General features: G+C 38.6%; 2 protein-coding genes and 1 long non-coding RNA gene across 5 annotated transcripts; 2 read left to right on the forward strand and 1 right to left on the reverse strand.

Moving 5' to 3' along the window:
• Positions 1–101: 101 nt before the first annotated feature.
• On the forward strand, positions 102–23069 carry LOC114821019 (uncharacterized). The gene is made up of 4 exons (XM_029092666.2): positions 102–333; positions 436–628; positions 715–824; positions 22689–23069. The coding sequence occupies exons 1-4, from the start codon at positions 121–123 to the stop codon at positions 22782–22784; spliced, it is 612 nt and encodes a 203-aa protein (XP_028948499.2). The 5' UTR covers positions 102–120; the 3' UTR covers positions 22785–23069.
• LOC103431168 (uncharacterized) lies at positions 6688–15649 on the forward strand. 3 transcript variants are annotated; one of them, XR_011575419.1, is made up of 6 exons: positions 6688–6886; positions 12897–13209; positions 13790–13939; positions 14036–14148; positions 14592–14933; positions 15455–15649. It is a non-coding gene; the product is annotated as an uncharacterized lncRNA (long non-coding RNA). The 3 variants fall into 3 exon arrangements; XR_011575418.1 differs by lacking the exon at positions 15455–15649 and having other exon boundaries at positions 14036–14315; positions 14592–15180; XR_003768398.2 differs by lacking the exon at positions 15455–15649 and having other exon boundaries at positions 14592–15180.
• On the reverse strand, positions 15276–18731 carry LOC103431167 (receptor-like protein EIX2). Its single transcript, XM_008369310.4, has 2 exons — positions 15648–18731; positions 15276–15514 (listed from the first exon to the last, which is right to left on the reverse strand). Exon 1 carries the CDS (start codon positions 18495–18497, stop codon positions 15654–15656), a length of 2844 nt encoding a protein of 947 aa, XP_008367532.2. The 5' UTR covers positions 18498–18731; the 3' UTR covers positions 15276–15514; positions 15648–15653.
• Positions 23070–23993: the final 924 nt, after the last annotated feature.

A 23993-nucleotide genomic window follows, 5' to 3' on the forward strand; every position in this document is an offset into this window, starting at 1 on the left:
TATTTGATTTATGAAATATTAAAGCCCATTTGTTTTGGTATTAAAACGAGCCCACATTCAATTTGGTTCAGAATAAGAAATGAAAAGCCGTTTGAGGCCGAGACAGAGAGCGCGGGAAAGATGTTAGTTAGCCGTTGCGCAGTTCAATTCTCTTTTGGGACTTTCTTCAAACACCTTCCGGTATCAAATCCGGCGACGCTCTGTCCGTACAGATTCAGACCCAAAAACCTAACCGCCAACCCAATTCGTAGCTCCTCTTACTTTGAGACGTTAGATTCCTGCCAAAAAGAGCAAGTCCATCTCTATGTCCACACTCTTCTCCAATGGAACCGGGTTTTTTTCTCTCTCCTTACACTTATGCTCTGTTTGGTTGCTGAGAAAATTGCGGGAAAATCATGAAAAGATTACCAATTGATGAAATTTTTGAACTTGCAGAAAATGAATCTGACAGCCGTTAAGGAGGCGGATGAGGTAATGGAGAGGCACATTGAGGACTCGCTCGCAATCATACCGCCTATTAGAAATTCTTATCTCTCTCACTGTAACCCTTCGTCCAAAAACCTCCGCCTTGTAGATGTGGGGAGCGGTGCAGGTCTTCCGGGTTTGATCTTAGCCATTGCTTGGCCAGGTAAGTAACTACTTTGCAAAAGTTCCGATTTTTTTTGTTGCAGTTTTTCGGAAGTTTGTATAATTTGTTCAGGTTTCGCTGGATAGGTTGGGAAGTGACACTGATGGAGTCTATGAACAAGAGATGCATTTTCTTGGAACACGTTGTCGGTCACATTGGTTTGTCGAATGTTCAAGTTGTAAGAGGAAGAGCAGAGGTATGGTTTCGTGTTTTTCGTAGATATAATTTTGTTTCTAGAGATGTCAAATTAAGGATATGAGAGTTGCTGATTCTTGTTACTTTGGTGGTCAGCTGAATACTGTCTTCCTCTGGTTTGCGTTGGCGGTTTGTTTGTTGCTGCAAAGGGCCACGATGTAATCGAAAAGTCTTATCACACTAACCATTCATTTCTGAAATCGTATCCAAAATGTCACTAAAAACTGAACTGGGTTGTGGGAATTGTGTCTAGGTAGATTTATGACTTTAATTACCTCAGCAACATGACGAACAGCCCCTGTTTTTTTCTATTGGTGCAATTAAACTATTAGATATGAAATATTAAGTACTCTGCATATTTGGCACATTTGAACAGGAGGTCAAGAGAACTTTCATGATTTCCATTGTCAGCCCTTTACAGTTCTACATTCACACATGTTCTATTTCAGTGAAAAAATTTTGGGGAAAAAGAAGAAGAAAAAGAAGTTGATTCCATCTCAATGTATTAAAAGGCGGAGGTGTGGGCGAGGCGTTCCATGGATAGCCCCGCCTAGGCATGAGCGAGCCGTTTCATGGATAGCCCCGCCTATGCGTGAGGCATCAGGCGAAGCCTTACGGGACCTTAAATAATAGGGGACTGCTAAGAAAAACAGGGGAATAGGGGACTCTTGGGGTTTTAAAATAAAAGAAAAACAGACTTGGCCAAAATGACGTTGTTTTGGGCCAAGTTATTTAAAAAAAATTAAAGACTTGGCCAAAACGACGTCATTTTGGACCAAATCTTTTTTTTTTTAATCCCTCTTCTTCTTCTTCTTCACGGTCGTCTTCCTCGTGAAGACGCCGCACACCTTGCAACCCTAAACCCAGATGACAGAACCTTCAACTTCAATTTACCCAGACAACAGAGCATTTGACTTCGATTTTGGGTTGCGGATGGATCTGGGAACGCCCGTCAACCGCCTTTAGGCGCGCCTCAGCCGTCTAGGCGAGTTTTCACCCACTCCCATTAGGCAAAGGCGTTATCACTCCCGCCCTGCCTCCAAAATCAAAGATCAAAAGTTCACAGTATTTCGTGTCTAGCCAGCCTTTACCAGTGCTTGTTTCATGTGACAATCACTTTATGATATTCCATTACCATCCAAAGCATAACTTATTTTGTCATCCATTTTTATTTGGATGAATTGCGAAACGTACATAAAACTGAATGCATACTCCATACGTCTATTTTCACGTGATAAAAAAGATGGATATACAGAGTTATATCTAATTTCATGTAACTTATATAATATATATATACTCGATTTTATGTAAATTGTAACTCAATATACCTCCAATTTTATGTAAGTTAAGATGATAATTATGGCCTAGCAGTTTAATCTGTCAGAAAACAACCATATTTCCACCAGCGTTCATGCAGTAGGCAATTAGGTTAGTTATTAACCAACAAAAGAAGAAAAAGAAAAAGGGGTTCGTCAGAGGCAGGAGCTGCTATGCCTCCAACAGGGGTAAAAGTGCTTTTTATTCCCTTGAAACCTGTTGATCTCTCAACTCTGCGTATCATCATTACATTGTGGAAGTGGGTTGACACCGCCCTTGTTGCAAAAATAGTATAAACAATCGAACATTAGGCTGACAACAGAGCATGCACATTGCACACACTTTTGTTCTTGGTATCAGCAATCACTGGTAGATTTTCAACAGTCTCATCTGCAGAATCAGACTCTACATATTTGTTTGGACAAGGTATGGAACCAGTTACAAACCCAAGAATTCCATGTCCATCTAACAAGAGTTCCAATTGAAAATTCCATGTAACATAATTGGAATCATCAAGTTTTACAGTCACAGTGTTTCCAACACTGAAAATTCCATGTAACCATTTTTATATGAACACACCAAATCAACTAGAAATTCTGAGCAACAGACAAAATGATCAACTTTGCAAGAATCAACACATCGACAATTGAAGATGAACAAATCAAGAATCAACACTAATACACCACAAATCCGTCAAATAGCAACACGATCTTCACCAAAGAAAGCAAGAATCAAATCACCGACTTACAGAAAATCCCAAAGAAATTAAGGGTCACCGACTTAGTGCACTGACGTTAGCTTTAACGAGCGAACAACAGCAACGAGCGATAGAGGCACCAACGAGAAATGCTAGCGGAAGCACAAGGATCGTCGTCAACCGTTAAGAATTACCCGTCGCCGGTGAAGATACCGTGTTAACAAAGCTTACAGAGATTTAGAGAGAGAGAAAGTAGAGAGGGAAAACGACTTTTCAATATTTCACTGTTATTAACTTCAGAATTATTATAAATTCATCCTCACATAACTAACTCATCTAATACACATGTGACACATGGCACACATCTAATACATAACACTTGGCATAATCCTAAGCTAACCTCTGTAGTCTAACAGTTTTAACTTTTAAATTGCACAGAAAGAAAGATGCTTGAACTTATATAATAGTATAATGTTAGAGAGACAAAATTGACAAGGGTTTTTATTACAAATGGTCAAATCGAAATGGTTCCGAATTAGAAAATCAATTAATGTCATCCCTAAATATTAGTGTACAAATCAATATTGTCATTCTGTTTAGATTCCGTTAAAAATTCTGTTAAGATGTTTTATGTGGCACACATGTGAATCCACCACACATAACATGACCCACGTGTAATTTGCCAAAAATTGTTTACAAATTTCAACCATGCAAAGTTGAAATTAAATGGCAAGACAATACCAACGTTTTAACCAAAAGAAACGTAAAAGCAACATTATTGTTCATTGTTCAAATGAAAAGCAACAACAAACTCAAGTATAGCCTCCCAAACTTGTATCTAGCTTATATAATATGAAGTGGGACGGGTAATATGTGCATGAGCAATTTGAGCAAGAAATCGGATTGGATTTGGCTTGAAGCAAACATCAACCCAACCCAACCCAATAGGGTAGGTTTGAAAAACCGAAAACTGAAAAAAAAATCGAACCGAACACCGAACCGGAATAAAAAAAAAAACAAACCGAACTGGATTATATTGGTTCGGTTTCGATTTCAATAGTTCGGAAACCGAATTAGACCAAACCGAACCAAATTCTAAACCTATTTAAACGAGTTTTATGATACTTAACTAACCCTTACTAACTAATACATTACACTGTGTACATGTGCAATTAGATTAAGGATTGTTATTGTTTTTTATTGCCAACTGCTTAAGATGAAATGGATTTTGGCAGGAGCCAATTGCTTAACAAATACACGGTACGAAATGGATTCTATGTTAACTTCCCATTGCATATAATTATTGGAATTTAGTTTTTGCATTACAATTATTTGAGGTCAGTGCCTTATGTGACCATGCATTTTAATTATGTTTGGTTATCCATGTTAGCTTAGCTTGATACAATTATTAGTATCATTTTTGGTACTGGAATATATGCATCTTCCCATATTTTTGGTAATGGAATAAATATGCATCTGCCCTTCCATTGAAGTTTCAACAATGCATACATTAGTGATATAGTGTACCATGCAACGGTGTTAGTACTTATTGAGAAAAAAAAAAATATATATATATATATATATATATATATAAACTGAACCAAATTTAAACCAAACTTACAAAAATCGAATCGAAGTCAAACCGAACAAAAAAAAACTGAAAGAAAAATCGAACCAAACCGAATAGTAACTTCGGTTTGATTTTTGGTTTAGGCAAAAAACCGAACAAAAAGGAACCGAACCCACCCCTACAACCCAATAAATAATCATGTTGAGGTCAGGTTGGGTTTTGGCGGGTTTTTCCTTTATTCTAACCCTCTCGATCGAGTTTAAAATCAAGTTGGGCATGAGCGGATTCGGGGTGACCCAACCCATGTTGCACTCCCATTGTGAGGAGTGCAAGATGAAATTTTTGGAATGCTAATAGCAGTTCTTAAATTTTTAATGACAAACTTGAGATGAAAATACATTAAGGATCAAGATGAAGCAACTCAAAAACTTTTGGCACAAAATCGAAAATGGTTTGAAGGGCCACTTGATATAATAATTGATAGTCATAATAAAACTATGTGCTTGATATAATAATTGATAGTCATAATAAAACTATGTAATATTTTGATGTGGCAACACACTTTTTGTCACATCCCAGCCCGGGGTGGATCACTTCCCGTGCCCACTCCACCACCGTAGCACGATATTGTCCGCTTTGGGCCCCGACCACGCCCTCACGGTTTTGTTTCTGGGAACTCACGAGCAACTTTCCAGTGGGTCACCCATCATGGGAGTGTTTTGGCCCCATTCTCACTTAACTTCGGAGTTCCTACGGAACCTGAAGCCAGTGAGCTCCCAAAATGCCTTGTGCTAGGAATGAGAATATACATTTAAGGATCACTCCCCTGGACGATGTGGGATGTTACAATCCACCCCCCTTAGGGGCTCGACGTCATCGTCGGCACACCACGGCCAGGGAGCCAGTGAGCTCCCAAAAGGGCTCGTGCTAGGTAGGGATGAGAATATACATTTAAGGATCACTCCCCTGGACAATGTGGGATGTTACACTTTTTCTCTTCGTGTGGATTAAGGGAAATTCCCCTACATGATTTTTATCAAGACCTCATCTCAAAAGCCCTATCCTCATCTCATAAGTACCGTACTTTTCACAATATATATATATATATATATATATATATATATATATATATAGGGCCCTTACCAAGAGGGTGTCATCATTGACTTTAATGAAATTGTGTGGTTGAGTAGGAAATCTTTAAGGGAAGATATTCCTATTTTTTTTAAATAGGAATTAGTTGTGGGGTCCACACTACATCGGACTTTAGTGATCCGAATCGTTTATTTTTCAAGTTGCACCTCATAGATCATCCTTGCAAAATATTAGCCAAATTGGAAATGTTTAAGACATCCAATTGGGTTCAAATAAATTAACGAATACTTTGTTATATAAGAAACAAGAAATTTTATCTTGATAATTAAATAGGCAAATGGTTTGAGATTGAAATGAATTATGGCAATGATGATCTATGAATCGAGACTTACAAAATAAACGGTTGGATCGTTGAAGTTCGATGTGGAGTGAGCCCCACAACTAATCCTCATTTAAAAAAAAAATAGGAATCTTTTTGCATAAATGGTCTGTATATATATAAAATACCTTTCAGCAAAATAAATTATCAAATGAAAAATTAACAATTTGGTTTTTTGCCACAAAATAAAATCACGAACAACCAATTTTAATTAAAAAAATAAAAAATATTTTTCCCACTTCTTTTCATATATTATACTAGCAAAAGCCTCGAGAAATATACTTTTTATATTTTTTAAATATTTGTTTTTATTTTTTTATGAGAGGAAAAAGAGAGAAGGAGAGAGAGTGAGTTTACAAGGACATAAGGAATTGATAAAGTGACATAGCTATGAGGTTTTAAAAAAAAAAGTAAAAACTTTTTGTACAAATTTACTTTAATGCTCACATTGTTTTTTTTTCTAATATTTTTTTTTTCAGTTTTGTATTATGAGAGGAAAAAGACAGAAGGAGAGAGAGTGAGTTTACAAAGAATTGATAAAGTGATATAGCTGTGAGGTTTTAAAAAAAAAAAAGTAAAAACTTATTTGTACAAAATTACTTTAACACTCATATAATTGTAATTTTATTAGTTTTTTTTGTTATAAATAATATTTTATTAATACGTAGTTTAGATTTCTCAAAAACATTGTTTTTTTTCTAATATTTTATTTTTTCAGTTTTGTATTAAAAGATATAGCAGTAATTTTATTAATTTTTTTTGTTATAAATAATATTTTATTAATAGGTAGTTTAGATTTCTCAAAGTTTGAATCTGGTAAATTAAAAAATAAAGAAAAAGCCCATTTTGCTCCCAATGCCATCTTCTACTTTCTTCCCCTCCCAACAATGAAAAACCCTCAAAAACCGAAAGGCTGGTGAGGAGGAGGACGACCATGGTGGCCACTGCATTGCTGCTTACTTCCTCTTTACTGCTGATTACGGCCCCGAGCCCAACGCTCTCGATCCTGTAAGTTCCTGTTTCTTCCCGCAATTTCATCTTCATCAGAAATCAAACTTTGATCTTGTTACAAAAAGGGTAGCGAGAAAATCAAAACTTAATCTCTTGGTTCACAATTTAATTTCTCAGATCTGCAATTCGAGCTCACAAATTTTGGGGTCTTTCCATTTCGTGTTCGATTTACAATTGTTAGCTGTAGAATGAATGTGGGTTGTGTAACTGTACTAGTTTGGTATACTTTGTTTTCGCTTTTCAACGATTTTGTTCATGTCTTTTTAGCAAAATGATAATGCGAGTGAGGTTTTGGTTAGTTTTCTCTGCTTGTGTAGTTACCACTCTCTAATTACAAATGTTTTGGTATTTGATTGTTTACGACGAAGCCAAGGTTGCGATTGTAAAAAGCTGCAGAAAATGTGATTTAGGAATGCTCTTGGACTGCTATACTGTGTAGATTGTTGAGCACTTCTTTTTTCTTCCCTAAATGTAGAGAGGAGCATTTTTAATCAGTTAGGAACGACGTATTTTGCGAAAATTGGTAGTTTAAGGTACCTTAAAGTACCTGAACCTAGTAACTCTACTTGCATGATCAATAACAAGAACAAAACTGAAAAGGAAAAAAAACTTGGTAAATCCTTGACTAGATACCAAAGAAGGAGAGTTGGATATCTATAAACTAGCTAAACCAAGTGAGGTGCATCAAGGATGAGGATGGAAAGGTTCTTGCTACAGAGAACGCGGTTAAAGACAGATGGAAAGGTTATTTTCATAATCTTTTCAATGAAGGACATGAAAGGAGTGCTTCTTTAGGGGAGTTGAGTAACTCAGAAGAGTGTAGAAACTACTCTTTTTATCGTAGAATCCGGAAGGAAGAAATGGTTGTAGCTTTGAAGAAGATGAAACATAGAAAAGCAGTAGGCCCAGACGATATACCAATCGAAGTGTGGAAAGTTTTGGGAGAGACAGGTATAACATGGCTCACTGACCTTTTCAATAGGATTTTGAAAACGAAGAAGATGCCAAATGAGTGGCGAACGAGCACTTTGGTGCCTATCTACAAGAATAAGGGCGATGTACAAAATTGCATGAACTATAGGGGTATTAAGCTAATGAGTCATTCAATGAAGCTCTGGGAGAGAGTCATTGAGCATAGATTGAGGCAAGAGACACGGGTTTCGGACAACCAATTCGGGTTCATGCCAGGGCGCTCAACCATGGAGGCAATCTATCTCTTACGAAGATTGATGGAAAGATATAGAGATGGGAAAAAGGATTTACACATGGTCTTTATAGATTTGGAAAAAGCGTATGATAGGGTCCCAAGAGACATTCTTTTGAGGATTTTAGAGAAGAAAAGAGTACGAGTAGCATATATCCAAGCTATACAGGATATGTATGAAGGAGCAAAGACTGCCGTAAGAACTCATGAAGGACAAACCGAAAGCTTTCCCATAACTGTAGGATTACATCAAGGCTCATCCTTAAGTCCTTACCTTTTTGCGTTGGTAATGGATGAGTTAACAGGACATATTCAAGATGATATTCCTTCGTGTATGCTTTTCGCAGACGATATAGTGTTGATAGATGAAACTCAGGAAAGGGTAAATGCAAAGCTTAACCTTTGGAGAGAAGTGTTGGAATCTAAAGGTCTTCGCCTAAGCCGATCAAAGACAGAATATATGGAGTGCAAGTTCAGTGCAAATGGAGGCCAAAACGAGTTAGGGGTGAGGATCGGAGATCAAGAAATACCAAAGAGCGACCGTTTTCGTTACCTAGGATCTATCTTGCAAAAGAACGGAGAATTAGATGGAGATCTCAACCATAGAATACAAGCTGGATGGATGAAGTGGAAGAGTGCATCCGGCGTGTTGTGCGACCGCCGTATGCCACTGAAGCTCAAGGGAAAATTTTATAGGACGGCAATAAGGCCGGCGATGCTGTATGGCACAGAATGTTGGGCGGTGAAGCATCAACACGTACACAAAATGGGTGTAGCGGAGATGAGGATGCTTCGTTGGATGTGTGGGCACACGAGAAAGGATAAGATTAGGAATGAGGATATCCGGGGTAAAGTAGGAGTAGCCGAAATTGAAGGAAAGATGAGAGAAAATCGGTTACGGTGGTTTGGACATGTGCAAAGAAGGCCTACTGACGCTCCGATTAGAAGATGCGACCATGAGACAGAGGTTCAGGGCCGAAGGGGTAGAGGAAGACCTAGGAAAACTTTGGAAGAGACCCTAAGAAAAGACTTAGAGTACTTGGATCTAACGGAGGACATGACACAGGACAGAACACAATGTCGTTCTAAGATTCATATAGCCGATCCCACTCAGTGACTTGGATTTTCCAAGTCTCCAACCGAGAAGTTTTCCTCACTCGGGAAATTAAGGGAACACTACCTCAACCTACATGCCCCACTCACAAAGCTTCAACATACAAGCTTCAATAAAAGAAAATTCAAAGAACTTAGCGAAGAAGGCTTTGGTGTATTTAACACAATACGTTGAAATGAAGGAAAGCTGATTTATTGATATCCCCGATCAGTTACAAATATGTACATATACTTGAGTCAAAATAAACAAACAAGAGGGAGCCTTCACAAAGGTTGCTTAGAAGAAGTCTCAGCAGTCGGTAGAGCCCCAGAAAGAGAAGGCACCGGAGGGGGATCCTTCGGAGCCTCAGTACTGGACAGAACCCTAGAAGGAGGAGGCATCAGAGGTTGATCGTTTGGAGCTTCATTACACGGTTCAGCCCCAGAAGACGAAGGCAATAAATGCCTTTGGAACAAACCCACAAATATCTGATGATCAAGTAAAACCTGACCATCAGATTCCTTCATCTGGTCAAGCTTCCTCTTCATGTTTGTAGCATAGTCATGTGCGAGCCGGTGCAACTATTTATTCTCATGCTTGAGCCCTCTAATCTCCTGTTTGAGACTCATCACTTTAGTCGCCAATGATTCAACTTGGCGGGTTCGAGCAAATAGGCGTTGGGCCATATTAGACACAGAACCTGCACACTGAACACTGAGAGCCAGAGAATCCTTAACAGCCAACTCATCAGACCGTTTGGAAAGTAGTCTGTTATCTTTGTGAGTGAGAAGGTTCCTGGCCACTACCGCAGCGGTCATATCATTCTTCATCACGGAATCCCCAACGGTAAGAGGACCAGTAGGGGAGACGAAGGATGGGCGCCATATGTTGTCTGGAGAAGGCGGGGCTACCTCTTCAACAAGGTTCAAGTCAAAATGACGGTCGGAGGGGCCAGACATTTTCAAAGGTGTTGAAGAGAGAAGAGGTCGGACAAATCAAGATCTTAGAAGTGCAAGAATGGAGCTTCTACTGGTGGATATTCAAGTGTGCTTTGGAACTTAATGTCAGCCCCTATAAAAATCTGCACTCGACGAAGCTTCAGAAATCGAAGAGGCGCCTGCTCAGAAATCAAAGAGGCGTTTGTTTTCTCAAAAGCTGGGCTGCTCAGAGACCACGAGGGTCGATCTCAGAAATCGAAGAGGCGTTGGCTTTCTCAAAAGCTGGGCTGCTCAAAGACCACGAAGGCCGATCTCAGAAATCGAAGAGGCTTGCTTTCTCAAAAGTTGGGCTGCTCAGAGACCACGAGGGCCGATCTCAGAAATCGAAGAGGCACCTACTTTTCCAGCCTTGTCAGCACCTGTCACACGCACACTCAGCTTTGCGAAAATTATGGGCATTCTGTCGAAGATTTCTGGCGAAGTAGAAAGCACATGAATCGTACTGTTCAATCACCCACTTCCCACACGCAACAGTAGCTCATGGGTACCACAGATAACTTTGCCAAAGTTCTCTGACAAAGTTGAGACACGTGAAGCTTGCAGCTCCCACTACATCGCTCTGACCAAGAAGGGTAAAAGAATAGCAAAGAAACAACACTACCAAAGTTTAGACACATCAATTTTGAAGGTCTAGCTACCATATTATTACCCACAAGGGTAAATGAACAGTACCACTGCTGGATAATTGGAAAGTCCCGGTGTGTCAACCTCTGTGCTTCGTGGCAAGGTAGACTAGCAAACATGCCCAACCTTTACTCACATTCGAGAAAACACTCCCAACAAGATTGCTTGCTCCAAAATCGAAGAGGCACCGTCCTCCGAATCTCGAGAGCCAAACTCCCAACATGATTACTTTCTCAAAAATCGAAGAGACACCGCTCTCCGAATCTCGAGAGCCAGACCCCCAGCATGATTGCTTTCTCAAAAATCGAAGAGGCATCGTTCTCCGAATCTCGAGAGCCAGATCCCCGACAGGATTGCTTGTTCGAAAACCGAAGAGGCACCACTTTCCCAACTTCAAGAGCTGGATCTCCTTGGATAAAGCTTGTCTGTAATCTTCACACGCAACATCAGCTTTCCAGATACCACAGACCACTTTTTCAAAGTGCTCTGACAGAGTTAAAACATGTGAAGCTGACAGCTCCCTCTACCCTGCTATGACCAAGCAGGGTAAAGGAATAGCATTATTACTTGATGTTAGGGAGACTCCTATATATGTCGACCTCCATCCCCAACGGACAGGCAGACTTGCAAAAATGCTCAACCTTTCCTCTTATCTAAGAGGGCACTCCTAACGAAGCGTTTCGAAATTTTCAGCTTTCTTTCCCCCCGATAATACCTCTGTAAACAAGCTATACTAGAGCAAGAATATCTCATATCATCAGGGTTAAAAGCAAGAGTATCCCATATCATGCTTTTTCCCTGTCTTTTCCTTTGGCCTTGTTCTTACCTGCAAGACAAGGAGAAAGAGAGCAATCAGTCAGCACTTGGAATCAAGCTTCCAGCCAGGAACTGACTGCCTGGAATTACTTACCTGGCATTGCTCTCAAGTACTCATCTTCAACATCTTAGGCTTCCAGGGAAGATACCACATCTGCCTGAGGAACAGCTAGGGCAAGTGAGAAGGATACAAGGAAGCATGTGGAGACAAGCGTAACAGCACACGTGCCGATACATCCACTACTCTGTCAAAAGCAAAAGTATCCCATATCAGCAGGGTCGAACGTACTCTAGATTTGATGGACTTGTTTTGACCCTCAAATTCTTCAGTCGGCCTTATACTCTGGAGGAAACCAGAAAACCCTCCAGCCCAGTTCAAGAATAAGCCTGTGGAAAGTTACTTCTTCAAAAGCAAAAGTATCCCATATCATCTCTTCTCATTTTTCTTCTCTTTATCCTTCATGCTGCCTGCAAGATAGGGAGAATGTGAACAATCAGCCGGAGCTCTGATTGCTTACCTTGTCTGTCACCCCTTTCAGCAGATACCCTAGCTCGGCGACTTGGGGGACTCCTACTACATGGTTTGTATCGCGCTTGACCAAGCCTGAAACTACAAGTAAGCTTCAAGTGAAATTGATACATTACCTTGTGCATCTCCACCAGTTACAGATACCACCCCTGGATGGAGGAAGAGTACTTCCAGAGAAGATGCCACATCTACCTATGAGACAGATAAGGCAAGTCAAGACGATACCACACTCCGGTACTTAAGTTTCGTGGTTACGAGATCATTCTCCCACAATATTTCCTAATGTCATTTGTACTAAATCATTCACTTGTACTCACTAAAGGAGAGCTTGAACCTATGTACTTGTGTGAACCCTTTACAATTAATGAGAACTCCTCTATTCCGTGGACGTAGCCAATCTGGGTGAACCACGTACATCTTGTGTTTGCTTTCCTATCTCTATCCATTTATATACTTATCCACACTAATGACTGGAGCAATCTAGCGAAGATCACAAAAAGTGACCGTTTTCGCTACCTAGGATCTATATTGCAAGAGAACGGAGAATTAGATGGAGATCTCAACAGAAGAATAAAAACTTGGATCTAACGGAGGACATGACACAAAACCGAGTGCAATGGCGTTCTAGGATTCATATAGCCGACCCCACTTAGTGGGAAAAGGCTTTGTTGTTGTTGTTGTTGTTGTTGTTGCTGTTTTATCTGCATTTGTTATCGTCGCTTACAGTTTTCTTTCGCTTGCAGTTCATTGATGCTGAAACAATGGTTTCTCCAACAATTTTTGCCCGTCGTAGTTTATCTTTTCTCATGAGTGACAAGCCTCAGGAACCTCTCAACGAAGCAATGCAAGCACAAGTAGTTTCCCCAGTTTGGCACATTGTATCTTATCTTCAGGGTGCTGCCCTTTCGGCCTTCTTGCTTGGAAGGACAGCTTTCTAATGATGATGGTACTGAGTTGGCATGGTTGGCTACACAATGTATACAATCTGAACCCTGAGAGCGACCAAATCCAAAGTCATTAGTTGCTTCTTTGACTCCTCTTCAGAAAGAGACTGAGGTTAGTTCTCTCCTCTGTTTCTCTAATTAAGCATTATATTCCCAACTTTACCCGGGGAGCATAGTTTGACTGTTTAAAATCTTCACACAATTGTTTCTAGGTCTATATTTTGGGGCAGTCTTGTAAGCAATATATTCATAAGTTATCTTCTTTTCACTGGACTCAATCTGAGCTATTTGTGTAAGCTCGTATCTAACTATTGACCGATTCATTAGTTGTATTAATACTGAACCTTGTACCAAGCAGAAATATTTGAAAACTTGGGAAAAGGACATGACTCTAATTTGTTATTAGTGAGGACTTGAGAGAGCTACACCTTTGTTTAGTGTCTTTCATGGTGAATGATACTCTATAAAATATCAATCTCTTATGCCCCAAATTTGAGGGTAGTTAACTACAAGGGTTTTCAGTGATACTATACCTGTCGGGTGCCAATTAGAAGCACTCAGATCTACACCATCGTAGTAGTTTAATCATATATAGTTATTGTAGTTTAATCATATATAGATATTGTAGTTTAATCATGATGCTGGTGGCTGTATCCTGGACCTCCTTTATTTCTTTTTGCTTACCTCTGCAGGTTCCTTCTTTTGTTTTGATGGGTATCCCACATGGTACCTTCTGGTCTTCTCTTTCACAAGTCGGTGATGCCTGCTCAAGAACGGATATGACCGCTATACATGAGATCCTAGAGAATATCGGCTATAAAGACGATGGAATGACAAATGAGGTTCTTTATTTTGTTTAATTAATGGAGAACTATCTAATAAGTTGTGTTTTGTATATATATATATTTAGCCTTCTCAATATTTACGTTCCACTGCAGTGCTCGTTCAAATGTGGACTGACCAAATGCAGGAATGATAAGATTCAAAGAAAATGGGGGATTCTGCTTTTAAGCACTAGGACATCAGAACCACAATTGAGTGTTATTCACAGGTTCTTATTATGATACTTGTGGGAAATTCTGAGTAGAGGTTTGATAAGAGTTGCGCTCATACCGATATCCGAATTTGGCCTTCAAGAGGATGTTCTTTATCTGACCTGTTAAAATAAATTACCAAACACAGCTTCGTACAGAATTTTTGTTTGGCATTAGATTTCCGGTCAGAACACTATCATTACATTTTATCTTCTGATTCATGATAGGAAGAATTGAAGAAATGAAATTGTTAGTTTAAGGTATTTTTAATCAGTCAGGAACGGCGTATGTTGCGAAAATTGGTAGTTTAAGGTACCTTAGAGTACCTGAACCTAGTAACTCTACTTGCATGACCAATAAAAAGAACAAAACTGAAAGAAAAGAAAAATTAGTAAATCCTTTTTAACTGCTGCTTTCTCTGCATTTGTTATCGTTGCTAACAGTTCTATTTCACTTGCAGGTCATTGGAGTTTGAACAATGGTTTCTCCAACAATTTTTGACCGGCGTAGTTTGTCTTATCTCATGAGTGACAACCCTCAGGAAGCTATAAAAGATGCAATGCAAGCACGAGTAGTTTCCCCAGTTTGGCACATTGCATGTTAGGCTGTTGCCCTTTCGGCCCTTGGAATGGTACTATGCTTGAATCCAAAATGAGCAAAGCAGCTGGATAGAAGTGAAACTCTAGGCCGCTCGACCAGGTTCCTAGCTTGCCACTTCTCTCGGTTTGGCTCTCAGCTTATATAGCCGTCGATCGATCATAAGGTTTAAAACCACTAGAGCCAAAGCTTCATCATTTCCACGGTATTAGATTTTGTCATTTTCCAGCAGTATATATTGTATTTGAATTGTTTGTTTGATTTGATTTTCCGTGCGTCAAATGATTCGAGTATATGAATTACTTTGACAAAATAGAAAGAAAAAATAGAAAGTTGTAAAAAAACACTGGTAGGGAGGATGTCATTCATAAGCTTGTACTTTGTGTGCAGAAAGCATATAGGATTCCTGGTGTATCATTTCTGATTAATAATAATAATAATTAGTTGTTAAACGTCGTCTGATCATTGATAGACATATGTACAAGACTGCAACCAATCCATTGAACTAAAATTTACGACGAACAAAACAATCACATGTAGTCCAGAATTAACTGAATATCTTTAGTTCATATCATGAATCAAAACATATACTGCAGAAAGGTCTTGATAAAGTAAACATAAACATAAACTTCTTACAAACAATTAACACTTACAAATCATCTGTCAAGTAGATTTAGTAGTAAAGTTCTTTATTATGACAACTCAATACTTTGAAAACTTGTACAGATAATGGTTCGTGGAAGCTCTTTCAGTGAAGTGAGGCCGTCTACACTGTCTCAGAAGATGCTGTAGATAAAAATAAACAAGCACATGTAGTTAGGTTTTTAAGAAGACAGTGAAATTAATCCGAATGACTTTACGAATAGATGCATGCTTATTGCTTAATTTAAGAAGGACAAATAAAATCACATTTACATACCATTGCTTAATTGAAGTGCTGCTTGATTGAAATCACCGTCACATAAAACCAATCATTCAAGACATTCAAGAACCTGAAGTACGAGTATCTCCATGACCTCACAAAAATCAGACTGCCACAAACTCCCCAAAATCCAACAATAAAGCCAAGCACCATGCTGATGTAAAATTCCCATGTTATAGGCTCATCCTCCTCTTCTTCGTTGCTCGAGATTGGAGTTTCCTGTTGATCACCACACATCTTTGGAAGTGGAGGTCCGCACAACTGAGGATTTCCAGCATAATCAGAGGGATCAAAACTTTGGAGCTGAGTGCCAGTTGGAATTTTGCCAATAAAGTTGTTGTATGACAAGTTCAAGACACCAAGACCATATATCTGAGCAAGGCTTGTTGGAATTCTGCCATCTATCTGGTTTCTTGACAAATCAAGGGCATCCAATGATTGCAACTTTCCAATCTTTGCAGGTAACTCACCTGTCAAATCGTTTCTCGACAGGTTTAAAGAAACTAACCCAACAAGATCCGTGATTTCACTTGGAATCTCCCCCGTTAATCTATTGCTAGAGAAATCAATTCTCTTCACAAGTCCCAAAGTGTTTTTGTACGAGTACATTCTTCCCTTCCATATAAATGTTGCATCATCCATATAACTAACCCAATAGGAAGTATCATCTCTTCTGTACCAATGTCCAATGGTCGGAGAAGAGTTTCCCTTCTGTGCCAAAACAGTAAAATTGCTGAGGCATTTTGGTATTGTTCCAGAGATGTTATTCGCAGACACATCCAAGTTTTGAATGTTTGTTAGACGGCATAGTTCAGATGGCATGCTTCCGTTGAAGTTATTAGAGGAAAGCATCAGGACAACCAATTTCTGAAGGCTAACCCCTAACCATTTTGGAATGGGTCCTGATAATTGATTGTACCCAACATCAAGAACTTTTAAACTGGTGCAATTCTTGAAGGATGAAGGAAACTCGCCAACAAATCTGTTGCTTCTTAATTTCAATGTTTCCATGCGATATAGTGAGCCCACCGTGGATGGAATTTTGCCGGAAAAAGCATTGTAACTCAAATCAAGCATGACTAGATGGTCAAAATGTGTCCAGCATTGTGGAAGTTCTCCGGAGAGATTGTTGTTTGAGAGATTAAGAAACATTAAACTCTCGTATGCTTCACACAAGATAGAAATTGACCCTGAAATGTTGTTATTAGAGAGATCCAAAGATGACGCATGCGATAGAGTTGAGGGAATTGGACCTTCGATTTGGTTCGAACTCAAATGTATTTCAGGATAATATGTAAAATTCATTGTCGAACTTGCAAACATTTCTCCAATTTGATTATTGGAAAGACTGATAAATCTCGCGTAACGAGTCGTACCCCAAAACCAGCTTGGAAGGATATCCACAATTCCAGCATCAGAAATATCGAGGGCTGAATACTCATTCTGAGTTTGAAGCCATTTTGGAAAATACGGACCCATTTTGCAAGATCCCAAATATATAAACTTCAATTTAAATGGAGGAACCCAATTAGAATTGAAGCTTAAAACTAGCGAGTTAGAGGACAAATACAAATACCGTAATTTGGAGAGTTGAGAGAAATGGGTTTCCGAAACCACACCTTCCAGATCATTCATACCCAAGTACATATACTCCAGATTAGACAGTTGCCCAATACTTTCAGGTATTGTTCCACTCAATTGATTTCCATCGAGATATAATTCCTCCAGATTAGACAGTTGCCCAATGCTTTCAGGTATTGTTCCACTCAATTGATTTCCATAGAGATCTAATTCCTCCAGATTAGACAGTTGCCCAATGCTTTCAGGTATTGTTCCACTCAATTGATTCCTATAGAGAAATAATACTTTCAACGATGAAAAGTTTGTAAGATTAGGAATTGATCCAGAAATATGATTGTAAGAGAGGGACAGAGACTCTAATGAGTTTTGAACACATGTAGACAACATTTGAACAAACTCGGAAAACTGTCCACTCAGACTATTATTGACAAGGTACAGTGATTGCAAACTGCATAAGCTGGAAAAAGAATGCGGATTCACCGCGTCAAATTTGTTATAAGAGAGAGATAGATAGACAAGAGAGGTCAAGTTTTCAATGACGCTGGGAATTAAACCAGTTAAACTGCTGTTATCGAGGCGAAGAAAGACAAGGCTAGCATTGTAGTTTGACAACCATAAATATATTGAAGGAGAAGTGCATTGGCTGTCAGAGAGTTCAACATGAGCAAGAGATTTTGAAGAATTTATGTTAAAAAGAGTACTGGAATGGATTACAGGAGAAGGAAGGCTACACTCCAGTAACGTCAAGTTTGTAAGTTTAGGGAGCTTACTAACTATTTCCAGCCAGTCATGAGCATTACTGAGATTGGTGCTACTCAGATCCAAATATGTTAAAGAAGAAAGATGAGGGAGCCATGATTTCAGATTTTCTACACTGTTAAAGTCATTCCCACTGAGATCAAGATATTGCAAGTGGGTAAGGTTTCCAACTTGACTTGGAAATCGACCACCATAAGAAGCATAAGAGAGATCGAGTTGAGTAACATGGTTGGTTCGGTTGCTGCAGTGGACGCGGACCCATTTGCAACAATCTTGCTTGTGTTCTTCTCTTCCCCACGAAGAGAGGAGATTGTAGGGATCCACGAGGCCGTGCTTGAAAGCAAGGAGTGCTTCTCTTTCCCTCTCAAAGCACCTCACCACTCCTTCCGAAGAAATATTTTTGAATCCAAGGGAAAAGGAAGGGTTGACAGCACATTGCAGTAAAGTGAACACCACAATTAGAGCACGAAAGAGTTTCATCAAGCACCTGATTCTGTCACCCTCCATCTTAATTCAACTAAATCAACCAAGAGACAATTGAAGCACGAAAGAGTTTCTTTAGGATTTTGATTTTGGAGCAAAAGGAAAGCTGCGCAAGTGTAGTTCAAAATGAACGGAGAAAAGTATAAATAAAATATCCAATAATTGTGAAGAAAAAAAACTCTTTCGTTGAAAGGTGGGCCTTCTGCAAGCACCTGATTCTGTCACCCTCCATCTTAATTTTGTCACCCTCAAACACTAAAGCAAGGTAGGCCTTCAAGTACCAAGCAGAGGCAAAGCAATATACGATCAAAAGATAGTCACATCTTTATTCAGGAATTAAAGTTGCCATAATTCAAGTGGGAATGCATTGACTTAAATTAGTAATTTAAAGTCTTGGTTCTTGGAATTATTCGTGTCAAAAGTTTAGGGTAGATTGGTTACTGATCACCAGCTTCAGAACATACCCACAATCTCAAGCTAGAAGGACTTAAGCGTGGCACCTAACTGTCAGCTGCTATCAGTATGGATTTACATAGGAATTTACCAATCGAGCACCAACGAGGACTGCTGGCAATGAGACTCGAACCTTGGTAGGGCGAGACACAAAGCAGAGACCTTACAAACTGAGCCAACCCCTGTTGGGTCCTTGGAATTATAAGTTCATAACACTATATTTGTTTTCACAGTTTTTATTCGTTTTAAATGTTGTTTGTCTTGGCCATTTGGCATGTGTGTGATTTTCGTCCTAATTTTTCATGCTCAAAACTCTATTTGGAATTATAAGTGCAGGACACAATTAAACAACGCCACAAAGAGGCCACGCTCAAAACTCAAAAAAAAGATAATTATTCAGAGATGATGCACAACTTAAGAGGCCCCTTGCTAATCTTGGTCACAGTTGTACATGATTGAGGATAGTTAGTAGCTTGGTCTTCAATTGTCATGTACAACAAGACCGTAATACTGAATGACAAAACTTTATTTTAAGTGAAATGTCTCTTTTATAAGTGAAGAAAAATACAACTAAATCATAGTACTAAATAACAAAACTATATTTTCATTAGAAAGTTTTCAAGATATGCGATCTTATATAGCCTTTCTATATAGAATGGTGTTTTTTTTTTCCTTCAAAATATAGTGCGCAAAATGTCGACATTGAGACAAGAATAATGTCAAAGAAAACATTTCATTGAAGAAGTACCAAGTCTTATAAATAACAGTTAAAAAAATGATTCTTACAAATAACAATTCAAAAAAAAGTTTCTTACAATTAACAGTACAAGGTCCTAACCCAGCCTTCAAAGGATAATAAAAAGAGTTTCAAAATTTTGAATAAAAATAATTTAATAATTTTAGTTAATTAAGACCAAAAATATTAACAAAAACACAAATTAGTTTTCTTCTCTTTCTTCTCTCTCCCCCCTTTCGCTCTTCGGATGAGGATTCTCTCCTCCTTTTTTCCCATCCACTCCCATCCTCTTCCTGATTGTGTGATTACGATTAAGTTACGTGAACATTTTATATTGATTTTTTTTATAAAGATAATAAGATAAAAAGACGTGATTTAACCGTGACCACACAAACAGAGAAATGATGGAAGTGGATGAGAAAAAAGGAGAGAATCCTCCTCCTTCGTCTTCAGTCTTCACCACCTCTTTTCTTTTTCACCCATCCCCTCTATCCACCCGTGCCTCATCTATTTCTTCCTGGATAATAAAAAGAGTTTCAAAATTTTGAATCTTAATTAAAAATAATTTAATAATTTTAGTCATTAATTAAGACCAAAAATATTATAAAAATATTAACAAAAACACAAATTAGTTTTCTTCTCTTTCTTCTCTCTCCCCCTTTCGCTCTTCGGATGAGGATTCTCTCCTCCTTTTTTCCCATCCACTTCCATCATCTTCCTGATTGTGTGATCACGATTAAGTCACGTCAATATTTTATTTTATATAGATAATAAGATAAAAAGACGTGGCTTAACCGTGACCACACAAACAGAAGAATGATGGAAGTGGATGAGAAAAAAAGAGGAGAGAATCCTCCTCCTTCGTCTTCAGTCTTCACCACCTCTTTTCATTTTCACCCATCCCCTCTATCCACTGCCTCATCTATTTCTTCCTAGATAATAAAAAGAGTTTCAAAATTTTGAATCTTAACTAAAAATAATTTAATAATTTTAGTCAATAATTAAGACCAAAAATATTATAAAAATATTAACAAAAACACAAATTAGTTTTCTTCTCTTTCTTCTCTCTCCCCCCCCCCTTTCGCTCTTCGGATGAGGATTATCACGATTAAGTCACGTCAACAATTTATATTGATTTTTTAATAGAGATAATAAGATAAAAAGATATGACTTAACCGTGACCACACAAACAGAGAAATGATGGAAGTGGATGAGAAAAAAGGAGGAGAGAATCCTCCTCCTTCGTCTTCAGTCTTCACCACCTCTTTTCTTTGGACTTGGATTCTCTGCCCTCCCATTTCGGTGTCCTCCCCGTGCCCTCCTGTTTTGTATGATCACGGTTAATCCATGCTAACATTTTATATTGTTTTTTATAAAAATAATAAGACAAAAAAAAAATAGTAATATAAAATATTGACGTAGCTTAACCGTGACCACACAAACAGGAGGGCATGGGGAGGACACCGAATTGGGAGGGCAGAGAATCCAAGTCCCTTTTCTTTTTCACCCATCCCCTCTATCCACCCGTGCCTCATCTATTTCTTCCTGTCTCTCTCATCCATCACTTTCTCTCACCTCTCACTAACACAAAAAGCCAAGTCCCCACATCTTATCTTGTTATATTATTATTCTTTTAAACTCTCCCCTCACTTCCTTTTCACCCTTCACAACCTCTATATATCGTAATTATTTTTTATGAATTTTTTTGTGATTTGTGTACAAAAAGCATATACGATTATCAATGTATTATTTTTTATGAAATAAATAATAGTTAGTTTATTAAACGTCATGGCATCGTTATTAGACATAGATATAAGTTACTACTTGGATTAAAATAATAATTAGTTTATTATACGATTCATTCAAAGGATACCACCCAAGATGAAGTTGAGTAACATGGTTGGTTCGGTTGCTGCAGTGGACGCCGACCCATTTGCAACAATCTTGCTTATGTTCTTCTCTTCCCCACGAAGAGAGGAGATCGTAGGGATCCACGAGGCCGTGCTTGAAAGCAAGGAGTGCTTCTCTTTCCCTCTCAAAGCACCTCACCACTCCTTCCAAAGAAATATTTTTGAATCCAAGGGAAAGGGAAGGGTTGACAACACATTGCAGTAAAGTGAACACCACAATTAAAGCACGAAAGAGTTTCTTCAAGCACCTGATTCTGTCACCCTCCATCTTAATTCAACTAAATCAACCAAGAGACAATTGAAGCACGAAAGAGTTTCTTTAGGATTTTGATTTTGGAGCAAAAGGAAAGCTGCGCAAGTGTAGTTCAAAATGAACGGAGAAAAGTATAAATAAAATATCCAATAATTGTGAAAAATATTTATACAAGAAAGATTATATTCAAACACCCTAAATTACTGTTTTCTCATTTTTTTTAATTTTTTAATATTTTCTACACACCACTATCATTTGATAAAAAAATATTAAAAAATTAAAAGACACTAGTTGATACTTAATTTCCCACCTTCTCCTTAATTTAAGGCACTAGTTGATACTTTATTTCCCACCTTCTCCTTGATTTAAGGCCTTTGTTTCGCACTTGTTGATGCTTTATTTCTCACCTTCTGTTTCCCACTTGTTCATACTTTGTTTCCCACCTTCTGTGACTTTATGGTACAACAGTACGTAATGATGAATAGTAAAGAATAAATGGACAAGATTGAAAATAGACTATTCAATACTTGTGGAAATTTTTGTACAATAAAATAACCAATGATTCTCCTTCTCCAATGTATTTGTCATTTCATCTTAAACACGCACAATCAAAAGTGGGGCTACAAGTAGCTATCAGAGGCAATACAATAGGTGATCAAAACATAGGCATATCTTTGTACAAGCATTAAAGTTTCCACTATTAAAGTGGGAATTGCAGAAAATCATGAAAAGATCACTGTAGCCCTTCGTCCGAAAACCTCCGCCTTGTAGATGTGGGGAGCGGTGTGGGTCTTCCGGGTTTGATCTTAGCCATTGCTTGCCCAGGTAAGTAACTACTGTGCATATTTGGCACATTTGAACAGGAGGAAGTTAGGAATGCAGAAAAAGCAATTCAGATTTTGGGTGCTTCCGTGTTGAAACAATGCGCAGGCATGTCATATCTCTATTTGAAAACTTAACAAACCTATCATGTATATGGGGGAGAGAGAGAGAGAGAGAGCTAAAAATGTTTACTGATGTAACCTCTGTTTGTATCCAGTGGAATCGCACAGCCCATACGGACAAAGAACTGCCATCGTGTGTTTGAAAACTTTTCCTACACACTCCAGAGAAAATACCACTGTAAAATAATTCAGATGCCCCCATTTCAAATGTTATATATAATTGGCTTGGTGTTCCTTCCCCTTTCATCAGTTATTTATGTAACACCTTCTGCTTTGGAAATGAAGTGCGACATTTTGCAAGTTTTTTTTATATTATTTCTGGTCGAGATTGGCGTAGGCGTTTCTTCAAATAATTTCGAGTCTCATAAATCAAGAGAACCTTCATGATTTCCATTGTCAGCCTTTTACAGTTCTACATTCACACAGGTTTTATTTCAGTGAAAATTTTCTGGGAAAAAAAAAGAAGAAAAAGGAAGTTGATTCCATCTCAATGTATTAAAAGGCGAAGGTGTGGCAAGGCTTTCCATGGATAGCTCCACCTAGGCGTGAGAGAGCCGTTTCATGGATAGCCCCGCCTAGACGTGAGGCGAAGCCTTACGGGACCTTAAATAATAGGGGACTACTGAGAAAAACAGGAAAACATGGGACTCTTGGGGTTTTAAAAATAAAAGAAAAATAGACTTGGCCAAAACGACATTGTTTTGGGCCAAGTCATTTAAAAAAAATTAAAGACTTTGTCAAAACGATGTCGTTTTGGACGAAGTCTTTTTTTTTTTAATCCTTCTTCTTCGCGGTCGTCTTCCTCATGAAGACGCCGCACACCCTGCAACCCTAAACCCAGATGACAGAGCCTTCGACTTCGATTTACCCAGACAACAGAGCATTTGACTTCGATTTTGGGTCGCAGATGGATCTGGAAACGCCCGCCAACTGCCTTTAGGCGCGCCTCAGCCGCCTAGGCTCGCCTCGGCGAGTTTTCACCCACTCCCATTAGGCAAAAGCGTTATCACTCCCGCCCTACCTCCAAAACCAAAGATCAAAAGTTCACAGTATTTCGTGTCTAGCCAGCCTTTACCAGTGCTTGTTTCATGTGACACACTTTATGATATTCCATTACCATCCAAAGCATAACTTATTTTGTCATCCATTTTATTTGAATGAATTACGAAACGTAAATAAAACCGAATGTATACTTCATACATCTATTTTCACATGACAAGAAAG

The sequence above is a fragment of the Malus domestica genome, chromosome 14 (assembly GCF_042453785.1).
Source record: "Malus domestica chromosome 14, GDT2T_hap1".
NCBI lineage: Eukaryota > Viridiplantae > Streptophyta > Magnoliopsida > Rosales > Rosaceae > Malus > Malus domestica.